This window comes from Ptychodera flava, chromosome 8 (assembly GCF_041260155.1).
Source record: "Ptychodera flava strain L36383 chromosome 8, AS_Pfla_20210202, whole genome shotgun sequence".
In the NCBI taxonomy this organism is placed as follows: domain Eukaryota; kingdom Metazoa; phylum Hemichordata; class Enteropneusta; family Ptychoderidae; genus Ptychodera; species Ptychodera flava.
Window position 1 is genome coordinate 5,473,388 of NC_091935.1, and position 18,728 is coordinate 5,492,115.

Genomic DNA, 18,728 nt, shown 5'->3' on the forward strand with positions numbered 1-18,728 from the left:
TCAGTATCTTCGGTCACTTATTTTCTTAGTGGGATACTCGTTGTATGCTTTAATATGGTACACAACACAACACAACACAGTAGCTGTTATCATCAACCATAAGAGAATGAATTCGCTAACAGAATGTGCATTTTCTTGCACTTTTTCTCCCCCGTTAAAACCCTGTGTTTTTTATTGATTCATAACGACAGAGAGAGTACAGAGATGTTACAGAGAAAGTCATCTGCTTCATTGAAAGTTTAATTTCGCCTAGTAAAATATTGTGGACGTTCGCAATTATTGATAGGGAGCGAAGCATGACACCCAGTGAACAATTACCCTGTTCGCTACATAACAGAGAGAGAGAGAGAGAGAGAGAGAGAGAGAGAGAGAGAGAGAGAGAGAGAGAGAGAGAGAGAGAGAGAGAGAGAGAGAGAGTTTTAATTTCATGAAACAGACAGTAATGGTCACTGTCAGTGTGATTGATTCATCGTCGATTTGCCTAGCATAACATATGTAATCCAACCAGCTTATACCCTTAAAGCTGCAGTCCAGTGTTTATCATCATCGATTTTGAATCACAAATATGCCAATATCGTCTTTCTGAAGGCACTGTAATTTCTTTAATGACAGTTATTCAAAAATGTGGAGGAGCACTATGGAATAACGATGTTGAAGGTAGGTATATTTTGTTGCTCAAACTTCAGTTACATACAGTCATGCTTTGCTGCTGAGAGACGCATCGTATGCTTCTGGTTAACAATACAGTGACTGTTATCAAACGAAATAAACATTAAAACTTATGAAAAATAATTTGATGAACATAAATGTAAAATTTAGGAAAATAAACACCAAACCAATAAACGCTAGAATGGTGAAATGAGGATAAAAACGAACTGTATGAACAAAAACATCAAAAGCTGGAACACAATTTTGTTTTGACTAATATTTTGCAACACACGGATCGACTCTCTATGTATGTAAGCTTAATCCAGTCGAAGACTCGATCGAGCTCGATAGAGCCATAGTTTGTTTTATGAAATCATTGTACATGTCGACTCGTCGTGGTGTTCTTAACGTACGGCGATATCTTCACTTACAGTTCCAACTCCATCAGCCAGCACAGATATGTCAAAACACTTCTCTCCAGGTAAGTATCCTTACAGAAGTTCCAATAAAAAGTTATCATTAATAGTCTGCCGACCGGAATTAGTTATGTAAAGAGTTAGTATACAGTATTCATAATCACCGTATATCTACACACTACCTCGGAATGTCGCCGTCCCTTAAAAGAAGGCGTGCTATTCAAAGTTAAGCCTATAGCAGGCAGAAAGAATACTGTGAGGTTAACCAAAACTGCACTGACCTACTTTAAATAAAGTATAACTCATTCATATATTATTTGAGGCTCCAGTATGATCAAACAGAGGGCTTTTAATCTTACTGAGCAAACATATTTTGGTCGTATAACAACAGACCATGACAGGCTCAGAACAAACAGGTTTTCCGGTTTTTCAGTGCAATTTACAACTGCCTTACTTTAAGTCAACACTAATTATATTATTTGTGGAGTGATACTGTGTAGATAAGGTCGGAAGTTTTTATCTTACCGATCAAATACATGTTGTTGGTATAACAATAGGCTGTGACAGGTTCAGACCAAATAGGTCGTCCGGATTTTTCAATTTGACATACAGCTGCCTTACTTTAAGCAAACAATACCTATTTGGCTGGAAACTTTACATTGTGTAGATAAGACCGGAAGTTTTTAATCTTACTGAGCAAACGTTGCTATTGCCGTTCTTATCAAATGCAACCAATTGACTCATGTGATGTAGTACGACCCATTTATCAATCAATCATTATTTTACATACTAATGTGTAACTTGTGAACATAGCTCAGTGATCCTTCCTTCAAACATACATGAAAAAAATGTTTACTGAAACAGAGTTTACTAGCAAATTGAAGAAAGTTATATTTTGATCATCTTTTTACCGAATATCTTTAGTTTCTTTTTTGGCCACAACAACAATGAATTTTGATATTTCTTGTTTGCGTCACTCTTAACCTGTAACATCAGCTTATGTTGATTATCGGTGGAATATTGTGATGAGGACAAATTCTTACTGTTAAATTGAGCTGGGAAGCGCGGTTCAAGTGAAAACGGCATGGCTTGTGTAGAGGACGCTGCCCGTTGTCCAAGTGAGTGGCTTCAATCGTTGACACGGAGAGGAGAGACAGGAGTGGCGGGTGGGAGAACAACAGTAACGTTGCTGGAGAGATGAATCCAGTTTATTGTCTTGCACATGAGTATAGAAGCTCGTTGAAGTGAAAACACTCTGAACACTGTTGTATCGTTATACATATTAAAATCGTCGTCGCATGAGGGCGGTATTGCAATCGCTTTCCTCAAACTGCATGTACCCTCAAACGATGGGGCTTTCAGACCGAAAGTCAACAACCACCAGCCGTCAAATTTTCTTATTTGGCTGTATGTCCCTTATGATGTTCCATTAAGTAACCGCTAACAGTCAATTACGGCCTGTGATTTCATGTACACGAAACAGTGTATTTGTATTTTAAGATTTTCCTTTCAAAGTAAGCTCTCTTTTGTGTTACTTTGTCACGGAACAGAAAATGCAACGAAGTACCAATACTGTTTGTGCGAGCGAGGCTTTAGTTTCTGGGACTGGATTACCAATATTTTCTGGCGAGAAGAAGACGAAAACTTAACTGACGATCAATCTCAAAGTCCATTTACATCCAGTGGGATGCGTAAACGACGACTTCGAAAAAAGAGAAGTATATGGCACGATGGATCCGGACACTCGTACATTGAGTACCAGGGCATTGTCTTCCACTTTTCCTCTGATAATTCCATTGGTGAGTACAGTTTACATAGTACTTAAACGATAAATACAGTCGATGATACTTTCAGCTTGATCGATTAATGAACTAATCATAAGATAGTAACAAAGTTTTAAGTCTATGGATCGCTGACTTAACACATACTATACAACAATCTTGCGAAGACATGTTTTATTTCACACTACATGATATGGCGTGCTCTAAAATTAGGCCCCAGGCTCAGATTATTGCCATAAAGAGACAAGTCGTTTTCGACGCCGGTGGAAGATTGTAAGGCTGTGTTCACAAAAGATAGGTAGGCGTGTTGGATGGACTGAGGGGCCCTTAAAAGGTACATGTGCAGGTAAAGGGGGATCTCTTAAAATGTTTTCAGTTGGTTCTTCTCACATAAGAACACGGTATATTTTAAGTACCAATCTTGAAATCAATATTAATATCATCATTTGGTTCTTATATCTACATACTATGGAATATATTTAAATTTCATGACTTTCAAGGCGAAAAAACAGTCGTGGCAGTATAAAATTCTACCGTGTTGTCGTGAGAACCAACAATACTAGTGACAAGCTGGCTACATGGTAGTTTTTGTCAAAAATCCAAGGACTGTAAACAAAGAATTTTCTTAAAATGGCCCAACTGCGATTTTCCTAAGAATTGAAGTGACATGAAAAAAATAATACTCGCCTCTATGAGACTGAAATTCCCAAACTCGCCTTCCCATAATGCACTCTCAGACTACCAGACATAATTTGATTCAATCAAGGGAAACATAAGATATTACGGTAAAATAAACGTAGCAATGGGTGCAAGTGATGAAAGACAAATCGAATAATAAACTCCGCTTCTTCCCATTCTAGAAGAAAACCGGGAAGTTCAGTGTTGCGATGACAACCCAACCGAAATCGGCTACAGTGCATGCTCTCCAGATCAAGTCCGTGAGCTGAACAGGAAATTTGCGAGTCATCCTAAATCTCGTCCATACAGCCTGTTCAGTGACGACTGCCGGCACTACACAACAGTGTTGTCTGGGTACCTGAACGATGATTGCAGAATCTCATCCGAATATAACGGTGTTGATCTTGATCAATAACAACGGAACTTTTGGAATGGGGTAATGCTGCCCTACTTTCAACTCCGACATTTGAGCAATTAGAACCCGAAAAAGCAGTTTATATCATTTAAGTGTTGATTGTATATAGCACGACCTACCGGCTGCTCCGGCGGAGAAGAATATACCATTTATAATTTAAAAAAAGATTTTTGTAAAAACTAACAAGAACGCAAGTTAATATCATCGATATTTACAGAGTAACCTTCAAAATAGTATAGAGACCTGATGTGTCTAATGCTAGATTATGGAAACGTAATTTGAGTTTACCGCACATTGGAACACACAGTTGTAAAATAAATCACCAATATATATTCCGTCAGATATCATCTCACAGATTGTTTTCTCTTGTCTGGCTTTGTATAATTTCTTCATTCATAGGTCGATTTCATGAAGCTCAATTCCTGGAGATTAAGGAAAGTAAAACCTATCATCATTAAAAATTCAAAGCGCAATGATTATCTTATTATCGTGATAGACTCTCCTCTAATCGTCGAAAGTTTCTGTCGCATATTTTATCCGTGACTTGGAATAAAACGTAAAACGAATGCTGCTTCAGCGTTTGATTAAAATATAATACCAGGTATGTTTATGCCCAGAGAGGGGGCGATTTATGATAGTGGAATTTTGATAAACGTACATGAACATATCTAAAGAGGAAATGTCTTCACAATCAGTAACGTATCACTTAAAATGTAACCCCCTGTGTTCTTGTTACCAACGCACTCCCGGTTTAAAGCATTCCTTTCATTGTATTGTACGTCAATACATCAGTGTAAATAAAAGTATCAAATCAACAGCACGTTCAAAAACTACCATAGCCTATAAACCAAATTCCTGGGCAACCTACAACTCTGAGACGACGCGACGATGTTTACTGTTTGTCACATGATTGTACTAAATTTCCCGCCATTTTACACTTTGGCTACATGAGAATAATTTCTTATACGGCGAGAATTTCTTAGATAGATAGATAGATAGATCGATCGATAGATAGATAGATAGATAGATAGATAGATAGATAGATAGATAGATAGATAGATAGATAGATAGATAGATAGAAATACTACGTTCAGACAGGAAAAAAATTGAAACGCTTCTAGTGCCATTCACACACGGGCCATTAAAACGCCTCTGAAACGGCTCTGGTCCAATACTGGCATAAAAAGTTCTGAAACGTTTCAAAATTGAGACACTTTACCCGGCAAGACCTGAGCCGGTGTAGGAATTAACTCTATCCACAACTCGCTGTGTGGACGGACTGAAACGTTTCGGGGCCGTCTTAAACGCTCTCACGCGACAGCTATTGGTAACATATAACAAACAACCACCAACAAACAGAGCACTACATCTCGTGGCAATAATTGGTCTGGCAACGAGATCTGTCTGCTTATCTCAGTCTTGGCGGACGAAAGTATACAGAGAATGTTGAAGGGAACCTGAAGAGACAGTCTCTTTTACAAAAAAATGCTGAAAAGACTCTAAAAAAGAGTTTAAACAGATTATACATCAGTGCCACCGCAAGATAACGGCACTGAAACTGAAGTATAAAAAAGTTGTTGATAGCAAAAGGCTGGGCGACAGTACAACCCTGGAGGTACCTCCATGGTACGACATCGTTCATGTCAGCCATCTTTTTACAATGCTGTATGCTTGACCATATATTTTGAATTCGAAACACCAAAGCAAAGACTTAATTTTGTGTGTGTGTGGGATACAAGCGGACTCAAACTATTAATCCCTGTGTTTGCATATCAAAAATAGTGTCACAGAAACGTTTCCAATGTTTCCTGTCTGAACGTATTATCTGTGATACTGTTTATGATTTGCAAACAAAGGGGATTAATAGTTTGAGTCCGTTAATGTCCACACTCACACAGAATTAAGCCTTTGTTTCGGTGTTTAAGCCGGCTTCATGCGCCCTCTCGATTTCAAAAGGCGTATATGGCCAAGCATACAGCATTGTAACAAAATGGCTGACTTGATTGATGACATACTGTCGTACTGACTGTTGCTGTCAACAACTTCTTTGTACTTCAGTTTCAGTACCTTTATCTTGCGGTGGCACCGATCAGCCGTCCTATACTTACACCCTTTTGTTGAGCCCTTCCAGCATTATTTTGTACACGGGGCTGCCTCTACAGATTCCCTTCAGCATTCTCTGTACACTTTCATCCACCCAGACTGAGATGAGCACACTGATCTCGTCGTCAGACCAATTATTGCCACGAGATGCAGTGCTCTGTTCGGCAGCCACAACAAAACAGCGAAAGGAAATTGAACGTTGGTTGTTGCTTGTTATATGTTACAAATATCTGTTGCGTGAGGTTCGTTTAAGACGGCTCCTAAGCGGTTCAGTCCGTCCACACAGCAAGTTGTGGATAAAGTTAATTCATGCATCGGCTCAGGTCTGGCCAGCTAAACCGTCTCAAATTTGAAACGTTTCAGAACCACTTGGAGAGTCAACACGAAACTTTTTATGCCAGTATTGGACCAGAGCCGTTTCAGAGGCGTTTCAAAGGCCTGCGTGTAAACAGCACTATAGATACGTACATAGATACGTGTATGTATGTATGTATGTATGTATGTATGTATGTATGTATGTATGTATGTATGTATGTATGTATGTATGTATGTATGTATGTATGTATGTATGTATGTATGTATGTATGTATGTATGTTATGTATGTATGTATGTATGTATGTATGTATGTATGTGTGTGTGTGTGTGTGTGTGTGTGTGTGTATGTATGTATGTATGTATGTATGTATGTATGTATGTATGTATGTATGTATGTATGTATGTATGTATGTATGTATGCATGTATGTATGTATGCATGTATGTGTATGTATGTATGTGTATGTATGTATGTATGTATGTATGTATGTATGTATGTATGTATGTATGTAGTATGTATGTATGTATGTATGTATGTATGTATGTATGTATGTATGTATGTATGTATGTATGTATGTATGTATGTATGTATGTATGTATGTATGTATGTATGTATGTATGTATGTATGTATGTGTGTGTGTGTGTGTGTGTGTGTGTGTGTGTGTGTGTGTATGTATGTATGTATGTATGTATGTATGTATGTATGTATGTATGTATGTATGTATGTATTATGTATGTATGTATGTATGTATGTATGTATGTATGTATGTATGTATGTACGTGTCTGTATGTATGTATGTATGTATGTATGTATGTACGTATGTATGTATGTATGTATGTATGTATGTATGTATGTATGTATGTACGTGACTGGTACATACATACATACATACATACATACATACATACATACATACATACATACATACATACATACATACATACATACATACATACATACATACATACATACATACATACATACATACATACATACATACTATGCACACTTACCCACATACATACACACACACACACACACACACACACATACATACAGAAACAGACAAGTGTACGTTCACAAGGCATGTCCTTGAATGCCAAAATGGATGCAAAAATATGCATTAGTAGCACGCATGTATCTACATGATTCATCTATTCTTTCTCGTCGGGGATTAACAATAATCTGAACCCCAATTAACATATGAAAATGTTTTATCTGAAAGGGCATCCTTTTGTGTAGCCGTACAGTTGGCTTGTTACGTTGACGTGTGTGTTTGTCTTTGACGCCATTGACTTCACGGCACCCCTTACCCGAAAAGTGTTCTCGACATGGAGTTGATCTACGCAAAAAGTTGTTGCCTTGTTTAGTTTGTTCGCCGCTTCAGCCATATGTGGTTTGGTCCCGATAACCCTCGTGGACTGCTTATCAAGTTCGAATGAAGGACGGTTGTTCAGCTTCCTGAACTATTTGGCCGGAGGCGTTATTTTAGCGACCAGTATGCTACACATGATTCCTGAGGTACGACAACAACTGTCACTCGTCAGCGACTACTTAAAGGTTGATTCCAGTTTCCCAATGGCTGAGCTGCTCGTTAGTGCGGGGATCATTTTGATGTTTGTAATTGAAATGGCCATACAATCCTATAGAGAACGGTGCATGGCGGATGTCAACGGTGCAGATAGTGATGATGGCGACATTCCATTGAACCCCTCGAGTACCGGGAATAGCCCTGTTTGTTACGGAGCAGCAATACCGAACCAACACTCGGGGGATAACTTACAAGATGAACCGCCACCGATTAAATCACACTCAAGATCTTTCATGTTTTTCATAGCACTCTGTATCCACGGTGTTTTCGTCGCTTTTACGATAGGACTACTGCAGAATTCGGCTGATGTGATCACTCTTTCCACAGGAATGTGTCTCCACGAGGGACCTATCAGCTTCAGCTTCGCCGCTACCTTGAAACGCGACGGTCTCCGCTCCTCTGTCGTAGTACTGCTGGTCTGTCTGCACGCACTGACATTCCCGTTAGGGGTCGGAGTAGGTATAGCCTTGAATAATTCTGCAGGTAGACTTGGAAACCTATCCAGTGGTATTATGCAGGGTTTAGCCACTGGTTTTTTACTTTATTTGGCATTTTTTGACATGTTGCAAGAAGCAGCTAAGGAGAAGGAGAACCGATCTTGGAAAACCCTCTTACTCATCATTGGATTTGCCGGCATTGCATTGCTTCAATTATTGCCTTAAAGAGGGCGGTGTTTTCGATCGGCTTTATCTCTTACCAAAATGATGAACTGAACACAAAATGCAGAGAAGAACACAGGACTACTTCAACATTAAACAGTCCATGTCATCAACCATAAAGTCGAGAACAAGGGATTGAGGACTTTCGCTTTAAACTAAAATTTATTTCTTCCATTTGCGATAATTTACACAACCGTGTTATGAACATGCAGCAGTGGCTTCAAGGTAGTATGTGCCTCGAAAGTGAAAACATTCCTCAATGACACTTTCAACCTTTCAGGGGTCACCCTGCAAGGTTTGGTACTAGTGAAATAATTCATAATGACTGCCATCCAAGTGTTAACTCAATTTGGAAAATATGAATTTAGATTTTCGAAAAAGTATGGACGATGAAAAACTTTTCTCGCTCCAAGAGCTATAAAATGAGCGTCCACAGAATTGTAAAAACGAAAGTCTGAATGTCTGTCCCCGAGGCGCATTCTACCTTGAGTAGAAATATCGACTATGGTTTAATTTGTATTTTGACTTTTGTTGAAATTACACCTATTTGCAATGACTTACAGTTTGTCCGAGACCGGCTGCCGTCATAGAATATATTTATTCAAAATAGACTTTACATACTTTGAATGTCAATCGTACTTACACCAGGGTAAAATTACAAGATCAAGCAAGTACACGAGAGTCACAATTCATATACACAGTGTATGGAACCCTTCTGCGACGGGTGTTTTCATGGAAGCTGCCGGTCTTGGTCATGCTGGAAGTTGCCGATAATTGCTGCGATTTCAGATAAATTTTTCAGCAAGATTAGTAATTTATATTATTAGTAATTTATGTTGTTAATAATTTATGTTATACCGTCGTAAAAATAACTTATCATTATATGATGACGCGTTACACAATCATGCAACAAACCGCATCACATACGGAGATTTTGACTAATTCGAGACATGTATGCACTCGCTATCACTCGTGCACATATGGATTAAACTGGCCAAAAATGAGTGGTATACCCGTTGCTGAAGTGGTTCATTGCTACTATATTTTATCAGTACATTGAAATTCCGGCATAAATCATCAAAGCAGGAATTGTTCTCTAGCTAAGTCCTTGCTTGCGTATCAACCGTGCTATATCGCGAATATAGCACGGCCATTTTCATGTTTAGACCAATCGGATCGCTACATTGGCGCCATCCATACTGGTATTATATACTAGTAATAAAAAATATGACGTGGCGTCTTGACAGGAAATGCAATGTTAGAAGAGCATGCCACGTACATGTTTACTATTATCGCTATAATTATAGACTTCCACGTTTCTCGACAGTCTCTGTGTGTAAAACAGGCGAGTACTACCGAGACGGTAAATTGGGGTTGTTTTGCAGTATTTTATCAAAGAATCTATTGTCTTGAATTCTGTGATTAGCATGATTAGATACGCAAAGAACAATTTGTTGACCTTAAGCTTGTACAAATTTCTCACTGATCTCGCCATAACCTCCGAGATCATGTCATTAAAGCCTTAGATATTTTAGCAAGTCCTGTTCTCCTTTTTAAAAGGGAGGTTGTCGTCAGAACTCAGCTCAAAGGTTGTCAGGGACCCCTACGACCGATGAAAACACAAACTTTAAGGCACATTGGCGATTGATAAAGCTAAACATGTTTGTTAACAATCAATATCGCAAAATTTAAATGCTGCAGCTATGTTGACGTGATGCAGCTAGCATGGAATACATTGTTTGTAAACAAGACAGTCGCGCACTCACACTTTCGACGACCACCTCCCTTTAAAAAAAGGACAGTTACTGAAATTCTGAGAGTAAATAATTAAATAGATGTATGAAGTATTGATGAATTGCAAACGTTCTTTATTATTTAAAAGCAGATAATTAGTAACATCTTATTCTTTCATGAACATATGACGCGAAAAGATGAAAACGCTCGTAAAATGTTTTAATTAACCATTATTGATGTGTCGCATTCAAGTTGTACTCTTCAGTATTGGGGCCGCATTCATGTCTTTACAACACCCATTGTAGTGTACATGTATTTTAAGGGAAGTAATTTGTGTCAGCGGCCAAGCTAATAACGCAGTTAATGATGAATGTGTTACATAATATGCCATTAAACAAACCAGCTGTCAAACTCTGCATAACGCTTTGCCAATTAATAAATTTTAATTTTTCATATTCTATTACCAACCTTTGTCTCCTTTGATTTTCCATACACAGCCGTTACATTGAGAATGGATGCATCTTATTTTCAAGGAATTCCGGCATTGCTGTGAAGTAGAATTTTTGTCAGAATCCTATAGAAACAGATTTAACACGATACAAGTAAAATACTAAGTATTCCTGGATCAGAGACTCGTCGTTCGTATGTTTATTTCCTCTTGCTGTGTAAGACTATCATCTACTTATAAACCTCCGGAAGGCAATTTGAAAGGTTCCAGGAAATACTCGCCTGAAAACCGAACGTTAACAAACTTGCGCCGAGGCAAACTTTAAACCATTCTCATCATAAACAATAAAAGTTCGGTGGTCAGCCTAAACTATTTGGAGTACAGCAGGATGCTATACCCTCTGTAAACCCTATGAGGAAAATTTGATTTTCGAAATTTTCAAAATTGACCTCACACAATAGTAGGAGACGAGATTGGTAATTGTAAAATTTTAAGAAGGCAAAGAAACTCCGATCTCCCGGGATACTATCTAGCACCGTTGTAAGGTAGAATTCGCCTCGAGGACAGACATATGACTTTTAATACTTTTACGATATTCTTTGGACTACCACTTGTTAGGGATCAGTTTGAAACTGATGGAGTAAGTAAAATTGGCTTTGTTTGGTAAAAATCGGGAATTTTCCCCACAGATGAAATTTTGAATTTGAAAATAAATATTTGGTAAATTGATTATATAGTACCAACATGTGCCCATAGCCCCCGATTTTTATTCTGGATTTTGAAAGAGAATGGTATAAATTTTGCTTTAGGATTTTGGAGCAAAACCACAACCCGTGATTAAAGGGCTACCTATTTCCTGTGTTATCAGAGTTCATAACGATGTAAATCGCTACACACACAAAACAAAGCTGGTCTGCAGATTCAACTTTAGATCTATTGACAACTCGACTTAATGTTTCAGGTAGAATGCGCCTCTGAGACTTATATTGGGATTTTCACACTCTTAAAATATTTTTCGGTCTACCGCTTGTGCGGGCATGTTTTGAAGCTAGCGGAGTAAATAAAAGTTTGCACCAGCTTAATAAATTTGTGAAAATCGAAAAATTAACTTATCCCCATAGAGCTAACACAGGAATGGTAGCCATTTGCAATTTCAATTGTCAGGAAATGTTGGTTAATTTAAATTTTGCACGGCGATTCTTAATTCTTATTCTTCATTTAGAAAAAGTTAAATGTCTCCAACGGAAAATATGAGTAAATAGAAAACTTTCAATTTCAAGACATGTGATAGCTTAAAAGGAAGTGGTCGTCGGAACTGCGCATATGCGACTTTCTTGTTTACAAACAATGTATTTCATGCACTATGTATACACCATGTCAAAATAGCTGCAACATTTAAATTTTACAATGTACATTAAGACAAAAATGTTTCAACTTTCATCAATCGCCAATGTAGCTTGGATACAGTGTTTATATCGGTTGTAGGGGTCCCTAGCGACCTTTGAGCGCAGTTCCGACGACCACCGCCCTTTAAGTGAACTGATAGGCTTATAATAGCCATAATTTATATCGTCATTGTTAAGAATATACTCCCTTTGAACCTATGAAGGTAAGTCATACTGACTTTTCTTCAGTCCATCGCCGTCCCTATCAAGGACGGGGATTTACTGCTTTTATCGCGGTCTGCATTTTATTCCAAATGTATATAGAAAACGTGTGATATAACACAATTAAAAGCAGAGCTAACTATAAAGATACGTTAATGCAAATCATTCGAGATTTGATACGGCAGTCTTTGCTGTCTTTACTTTGTCAACGCTAGTCTGCTATAATTAATTTTATTCTTCTTCCTTTCCATAATTATATCTTACCTTTGCTCGGTCTATCAAGTTAGTCACTCAATGCATCAATGCGTAAATATTTTTGTACATCTAGTAGAACGTATAATTAGTTTTGCATTCCAATCATTTCATCAAGTCTATTGATAGCATTTAGCTGCTCTCCAGCGTTTTTAACAAGCACTGCATACTTACAGAAGTCTAAATTTGTTCAAATAATGTTTGGACAGTTTTGTGTTGTGAAGGACGCCCCCAGTGTACACCGCTCAGTTAGAGGGTGGGAGTGACGGTATCCCTAAGCGGCAATGGTAGGCTTTCTGAGATGTACGATAATAGCACGTGGCAGGTGCTAGGTATATCCAGTTTGTCGATGAGTGCACACTCTGTAAAATTTCGGAAAAGTGTAACATTTGCGGGGAGATAATAATGTCATTTGCTGTCAATTTTAGTATGATAAGGTAAAGATTGGATGTTGGTTAGTGAGCGTGATCAAGTTCAATGCGATTAGTTTTGTAAAATTGAAAGGGGGTCAATCATAGTTCTGTCTTTTCCCTTCGCAGCGGCCAAGGAGGACCGTGACTCCATGGACGAATTAACAATACCATACAATTCTGAAAGAAAATGTAGTTACTAAAGCAGTAATATATAAGAGATAAAATAAAAAAAACATAAAACCAGGCAAGACTCAAAATAACTTAACAACAGTGTCTCAAATCTTAGGGTTGAAAGTCTTCAAAAAGAAACCTCTAGCATAAAGTGGAATAGGGTGAATCAATTAAGCGAACGGTCTACTGTCCAAAGTTCAACCGTTTTCATAGAGAGTTGATGATGAGAGTCAAATATTCGATTAATGCGACACATACCTTGGTTAGCGTTTTATTCATCATCACTATCCTAAGTCAATGTCTCATTATTAAAAGCCAGACCCATCACTCTATAATATTTTCACATTTAGACGTCTACAAGTTGTGTTATTGTTTTAATGTTCCATAGCCTTATTGTTTTATTAGGATGAAATATGTTCATCGATTTTTTCCTAACTTGGCCTTGCATAGCGTTAAAACAAAGGCCGAAATTAGCCGATGTCCCAAAGCAAACACGAAGACTTTGAAGTCAGTGACGTAATCGAGTTGAGATCTGGGCAAGCGCAGTCGTTCGAAAACGACCCTCCAAATTAAGAGTGGCAACGAACTGATATTTGTGGTTTGCCACCGCCCTTTCTACCAGCACAAGACAAGAGCTATTTAAGGTAGCATTCATTGTTACGGGGAGTGGGGGGGGGGGGCTGTCGGTCGGTGGAAATCAGGGGGGTTGACTTTTACGAAACCGTTTTTTTTTCGAGGGTTGGTCAAATTTTACAATCAATGATGTCACAAAGGTTTGAGTGGAGTTATGTCAAAAAATTGATTTTGGAATTTTCATCGAAATGTTGATTCACTATAGACTGTAGTCTATGAAGAAACTGTAAATATTTTTTCAAATACAAAACTAGCTTAATCTGTGTATTTATAGACTGTTTTCAATACAAAACTAGCTAAATCTGTGTATCTTTATACTCTTTGATTATTGATATTAATGTACTTGATTAGACTAGGGTGGTTACAGGTGCATTTGTGTGCAAAAAGTTTGATTTTGGAATCTCACAAAAATGTCGATTTACTATACATTGTAGTCTATCAGGAAACTGTTAATGATTTTTTAAACAATACAAAACTAGCTAAATATGTGGGGTTATTACACGAAGTGTGGGCGATACCGCGTCGTATTTGAGCGATGTGTCCGTATTTTGACGAGTTGCGGAGCAACGAGTCAAAATACGGACACATCACGAGAATACGACGTGGTATCGCCCTAACTTCGTGTCATAACCCCTTTATCATACATGCATGGTTTGGTTGTGTCTATCTTCCTACATACGCTCACGAAATCAACTGAAATCAACCTCGCTTCCTCCTGGCTGTACTTATAAAAAGTTGGTTGCTAAGGAGTGATGACAACCATATCACTTCTTGATATTTTTCCGCTATTGGGCATTCCACTTCAAAGGAGGGTTTATTTGGCACTTTTAAAGCGAACAATTTAAATATTACAATGTCGACACAGGTTTTCACAATCGGAAGAAGATTTATTTTTACTTTAAAATGACGGTGGATGTAAAACATAGGCTGGAGTGTGTAAAACGGGTGTGTTTTCGTGTTTTGATACATAACCTCATCCCTGCGTGAAAGTTATGAGGCCGCCAAAATCGGGTCAAAATACTCGCGCCACGCTCAAACTCTATCGAGTGTGAACAGCTGAGAGCACAGAGCAAGCAGCTCTGCGACATCTATGAATGCACATACAGTGGATATAATACCCGTACCAGTCAGTTTATCTCGAAGAATTATACATGTTCCCAGACGTAAAATATGCCGAATTTACCATCTCAGTAAGCGGATTAGTGAAAACATGAAGTGAGTACACTGTAAGCTGTAGTGTCGTAACTCGTTCGTGATTTTTATTTGTTGCTGCAGTACGAATAAAACATTTCAAAGGTATTTCCGTCGTCTGCTCGTATATTTTCGTTCCTGGCTTGCCTAAATAGAACTAAACTTCCTTTAACAACCTAAGAGAAAGTTTTTCTTTCCCTAGATGGTACATTGTATCTGAAACCCGCACCGCATCGGTGCCACCAGACACGAACATGACCTGTGCACTGACAGGTACAAATATCAAATATCATGTGCACCTTCAACCTTGTCTGTCGCGAGTATTTTCGTGCGATTGGATTTTCGTGGCTCATTTACGACTGTAAACGATGTAATTCACCGCTTGTAATTCAAGCTCATCAACAGGAAACTTGTCGTAAAGCGATTCTATCATGATGCTCTGTCAACCGATATCTTTACGTGTAATCATACATCCATGGTGTAATCTTCAGCAGCGTAGACGACACGAAAACACTGCCGCCACGGGACCGGCCGTGAATTGACAGGTGTCGGCAAATTATACAAATTTTCAATACGTTTGTTTGTATGATTTTGGTACAACTGTAGTTGTGCCTAAGTGTAATGCCCATAAAGTGACTGCAAACAACATAATTTTGACCATAATCATAATGACATTTCGGATTGTCATTTGTCTTATTCGCTCAGCTGTTTTATAATATATGTACATATACCAACGATGGTCATGCATACAGCGAAGGTCACGCGTACGCGTCGCTGTAAGTAGTTCGGTTACAGTGAAAATATAATCCATATTTTCACTAGTTAAAATATGGGCTCATATCAGTACCGTCTGAACAATAGAAGAATGGCAATACAGGCATAGCATGTATGATAACACCTTTTATTAATGTTTGACAATTGATATAAATGTACGTGATGAGAATATCTTGTTTGAAAGAGCAAATGTAAAATACAAATATGATATTGAAATTTCACCCAAGTGATTAGTTGTAAAGTTCAAAAGGGTGAAAAGGGTTAATGAATCAAATCTGAATTTTGGAGGGGAGGGGTCACATTTTACAATTGATGAATTAGGAGGGGGGTCAATTTTAGAAATTTAATTTGAGGTCGCTTTTCGCACTTTATTTGTCTCGTAAGTTCGTTAAGTTCTGACCAATGTGGAAAAGGTCACTGGGTACCAACCCTGGGCGACAACTCTTTCATAAAGTTATATAACCATCAAACCGTTATATAACCATCAAACCGTTATACAAAGGAATTAGAGCAGCAATTCTATGCACTAATCAACATGATAATGAAGTGTTAAAAGCGTCGGGTTTGCACACTGTCCTGTCGGTGAGAAGTCTATGAAGATAAACCAAAGTACCATGTCATTTGTTACTTTGGATAATACATCGTCAGATTACCGTTATTGAATCCTATTACAGCATTGAGCAGAAATCTTTCACCGGTATTACATGTTTCGTACACTGTTTGATGTGGGTAAATGTGCACTGTATTTTTCGGAGTTGAATAATATAAATCAAATTCATTCCGACAACGGTGTTTTTTAAACTAAAATGCGACACCTGAAATTTTCTCAAGTATTGAAGGGACATAAAAAAATAATCCCACACCCAAATGGGCTGAGATGGAATGTTTCGCACTCGTCGGTGAATTTGTGTCTAACACTCGCCCACTGGATCTGCATCAGATCGCACTTAATTATACAGTTCTGTAGAAACTGGAACATACTCGATTAGCATATTTTTTCCGCATCCAAACGTGCATCAGTAGTCTAAACCTTAATTTGCAAGCACTTACACAATATAATGTAATCGGCCAGCGTGTAGCAGGTGTAGTTTTGTCGCCCCAGAACATACCCAATTAGTATATTTTTTTCCATTGCAGAGCGTACTCTATTTGCGAGATCAATTTCGTCTGCAGTTTTGTCGGATACAACAAAAATAGAATCATACAACATTTCTTGAAGTGTTTCACTTATCATGTACATCGCTAAAATTAAACGTCTGCTTTTACACAATACATTTGTGGTCTACCACGTGTGGGATTCATATTGAAACCGATGGCCCGGGAGTAAAAACAGTTTTCAACTGCATATTTTTGTGAAAATCTGAAATTTTGCCCCATAGAGTTAGCACAGTGATGGCGTCAGTTTGAGAGTCAGAAACTCATTGAGTCATAATGTTTCTTCTTGGTTAGTTCTCTAGGGGTATGAATTAAAACCTCCCTTCGGAAAGTTCGCGCAGAAGTTTAAATACCGTGTATTGTCAATTTCGAGGCGCGTACTACGGATTACGAGAATTTTCAAGACAACATTTGAGGTACAAATCTAGTCACCTACTACCTATCTGTTCATGTGGATCTTTCCGAGAATAAAATATTTCGCAATTGATTTATGTCATAGGATTGCATTGAGTCTGAATTGTCTATTTCGGGCATACACAAAACAATTTATGCAGATCGATTGATGTGATGTGTGGTTCCGTCGTGGTCAAGCGAAGTTAAAGTTGCAGCAAGCGGAGTCTGGAGTAGAAAGCGATTTTACTTGAATAATTTGAAATCGACAGTTTTGCTTTCGTTCGTACCGTCACTATTGATTTTTACTAGCTACGGAAATAAATATCTCTTGTATACTCTCAAACGTAGTGTTGGGCAAAGTCCTAGCTGGAATATTACAAATATTTTGAGCGATGAAAGGAGGGCATTTTATATGTTTCCATATGAAATGATATTCGACAAAGCCACTGTTCGATTGTAATTGCAAAAGAAGATGATCGAAAATAATCTGACTACTGATATTTCATATTCGAAAGAGAAGCGTTCACACACGTTTTTCATGGTAATTTCACACGCAAATTTTAAACAGTCATATGTATATGACGTGATGGGACACTACAGTTGCACTAATTCGCTGATGTTGTGTATTCTCATGATTTGAGCATTTACAAGATGAACACCATTACACAACCTAAAGAACTGCACGAACTGAAAAATCGAAACGAGCGACATAGATTATATTTATTTGAAAACATTTTTTTTCTATCAGAACAGCCTTATGAAAAATTACATGACAACATAACGAAACCACTGGCCCCTAACACGCTGACATTTATGACTGCAAGGCGGTTTATTTGTTAAAGATTTTAGAATCGCTTTTCCCTGAATACGCATTCTGATATTATAAGAGTTGACAGAATCTGACGCACGAATCAACCGTGCATTCATATAGCTCAGGTGATACATGAATTTAAGACGCAACATAGGGTCGACCAGCAAAGACAAATTGCTCCGTAATCGGTAGTTCTAGCACAGGAACTTGCCCTTGACAGAGTGGTAGACTCGTTAGGAACTTGCCCTTGACAGAGTGGTAGACTCGTTAGACTGACGTCATATCAAAGTATATACTTGCGTTCAATGAAAAGGGTATTTTTCATGTCACTACCCTTAATCGAGACGAGACGCCTTGAGCTTTCAATAACAAAAGCACAGTAATCTTACAGAGTACTGCTTTTGCAGAAATACATGAAAAGTTGAAAACTCTGACAGGCCATATTGTTCGCTTAATTTCTCCTTACGTTATTAACTCCTTACGACAACTTTGGATAATTATTGTGGCAATAAATTTCGCCAGGCTTCACATTGTCACGC

General features: G+C 38.1%; 2 protein-coding genes across 2 annotated transcripts; both read left to right on the forward strand.

Moving 5' to 3' along the window:
* Positions 1-615: 615 nt before the first annotated feature.
* LOC139137879 (uncharacterized) lies at positions 616-4,104 on the forward strand. The gene is made up of 4 exons (XM_070706145.1): positions 616-657; positions 1,082-1,129; positions 2,615-2,863; positions 3,706-4,104. The coding sequence occupies exons 2-4, from the start codon at positions 1,108-1,110 to the stop codon at positions 3,936-3,938; spliced, it is 504 nt and encodes a 167-aa protein (XP_070562246.1). The 5' UTR covers positions 616-657; positions 1,082-1,107; the 3' UTR covers positions 3,939-4,104.
* Positions 4,105-7,857: 3,753 nt separating this feature from the next.
* On the forward strand, positions 7,858-8,610 carry LOC139139483 (zinc transporter ZIP1-like). Its single transcript, XM_070708397.1, has one exon. The coding sequence runs from the start codon at positions 7,858-7,860 to the stop codon at positions 8,608-8,610; it is 753 nt and encodes a 250-aa protein (XP_070564498.1).
* Positions 8,611-18,728: the final 10,118 nt, after the last annotated feature.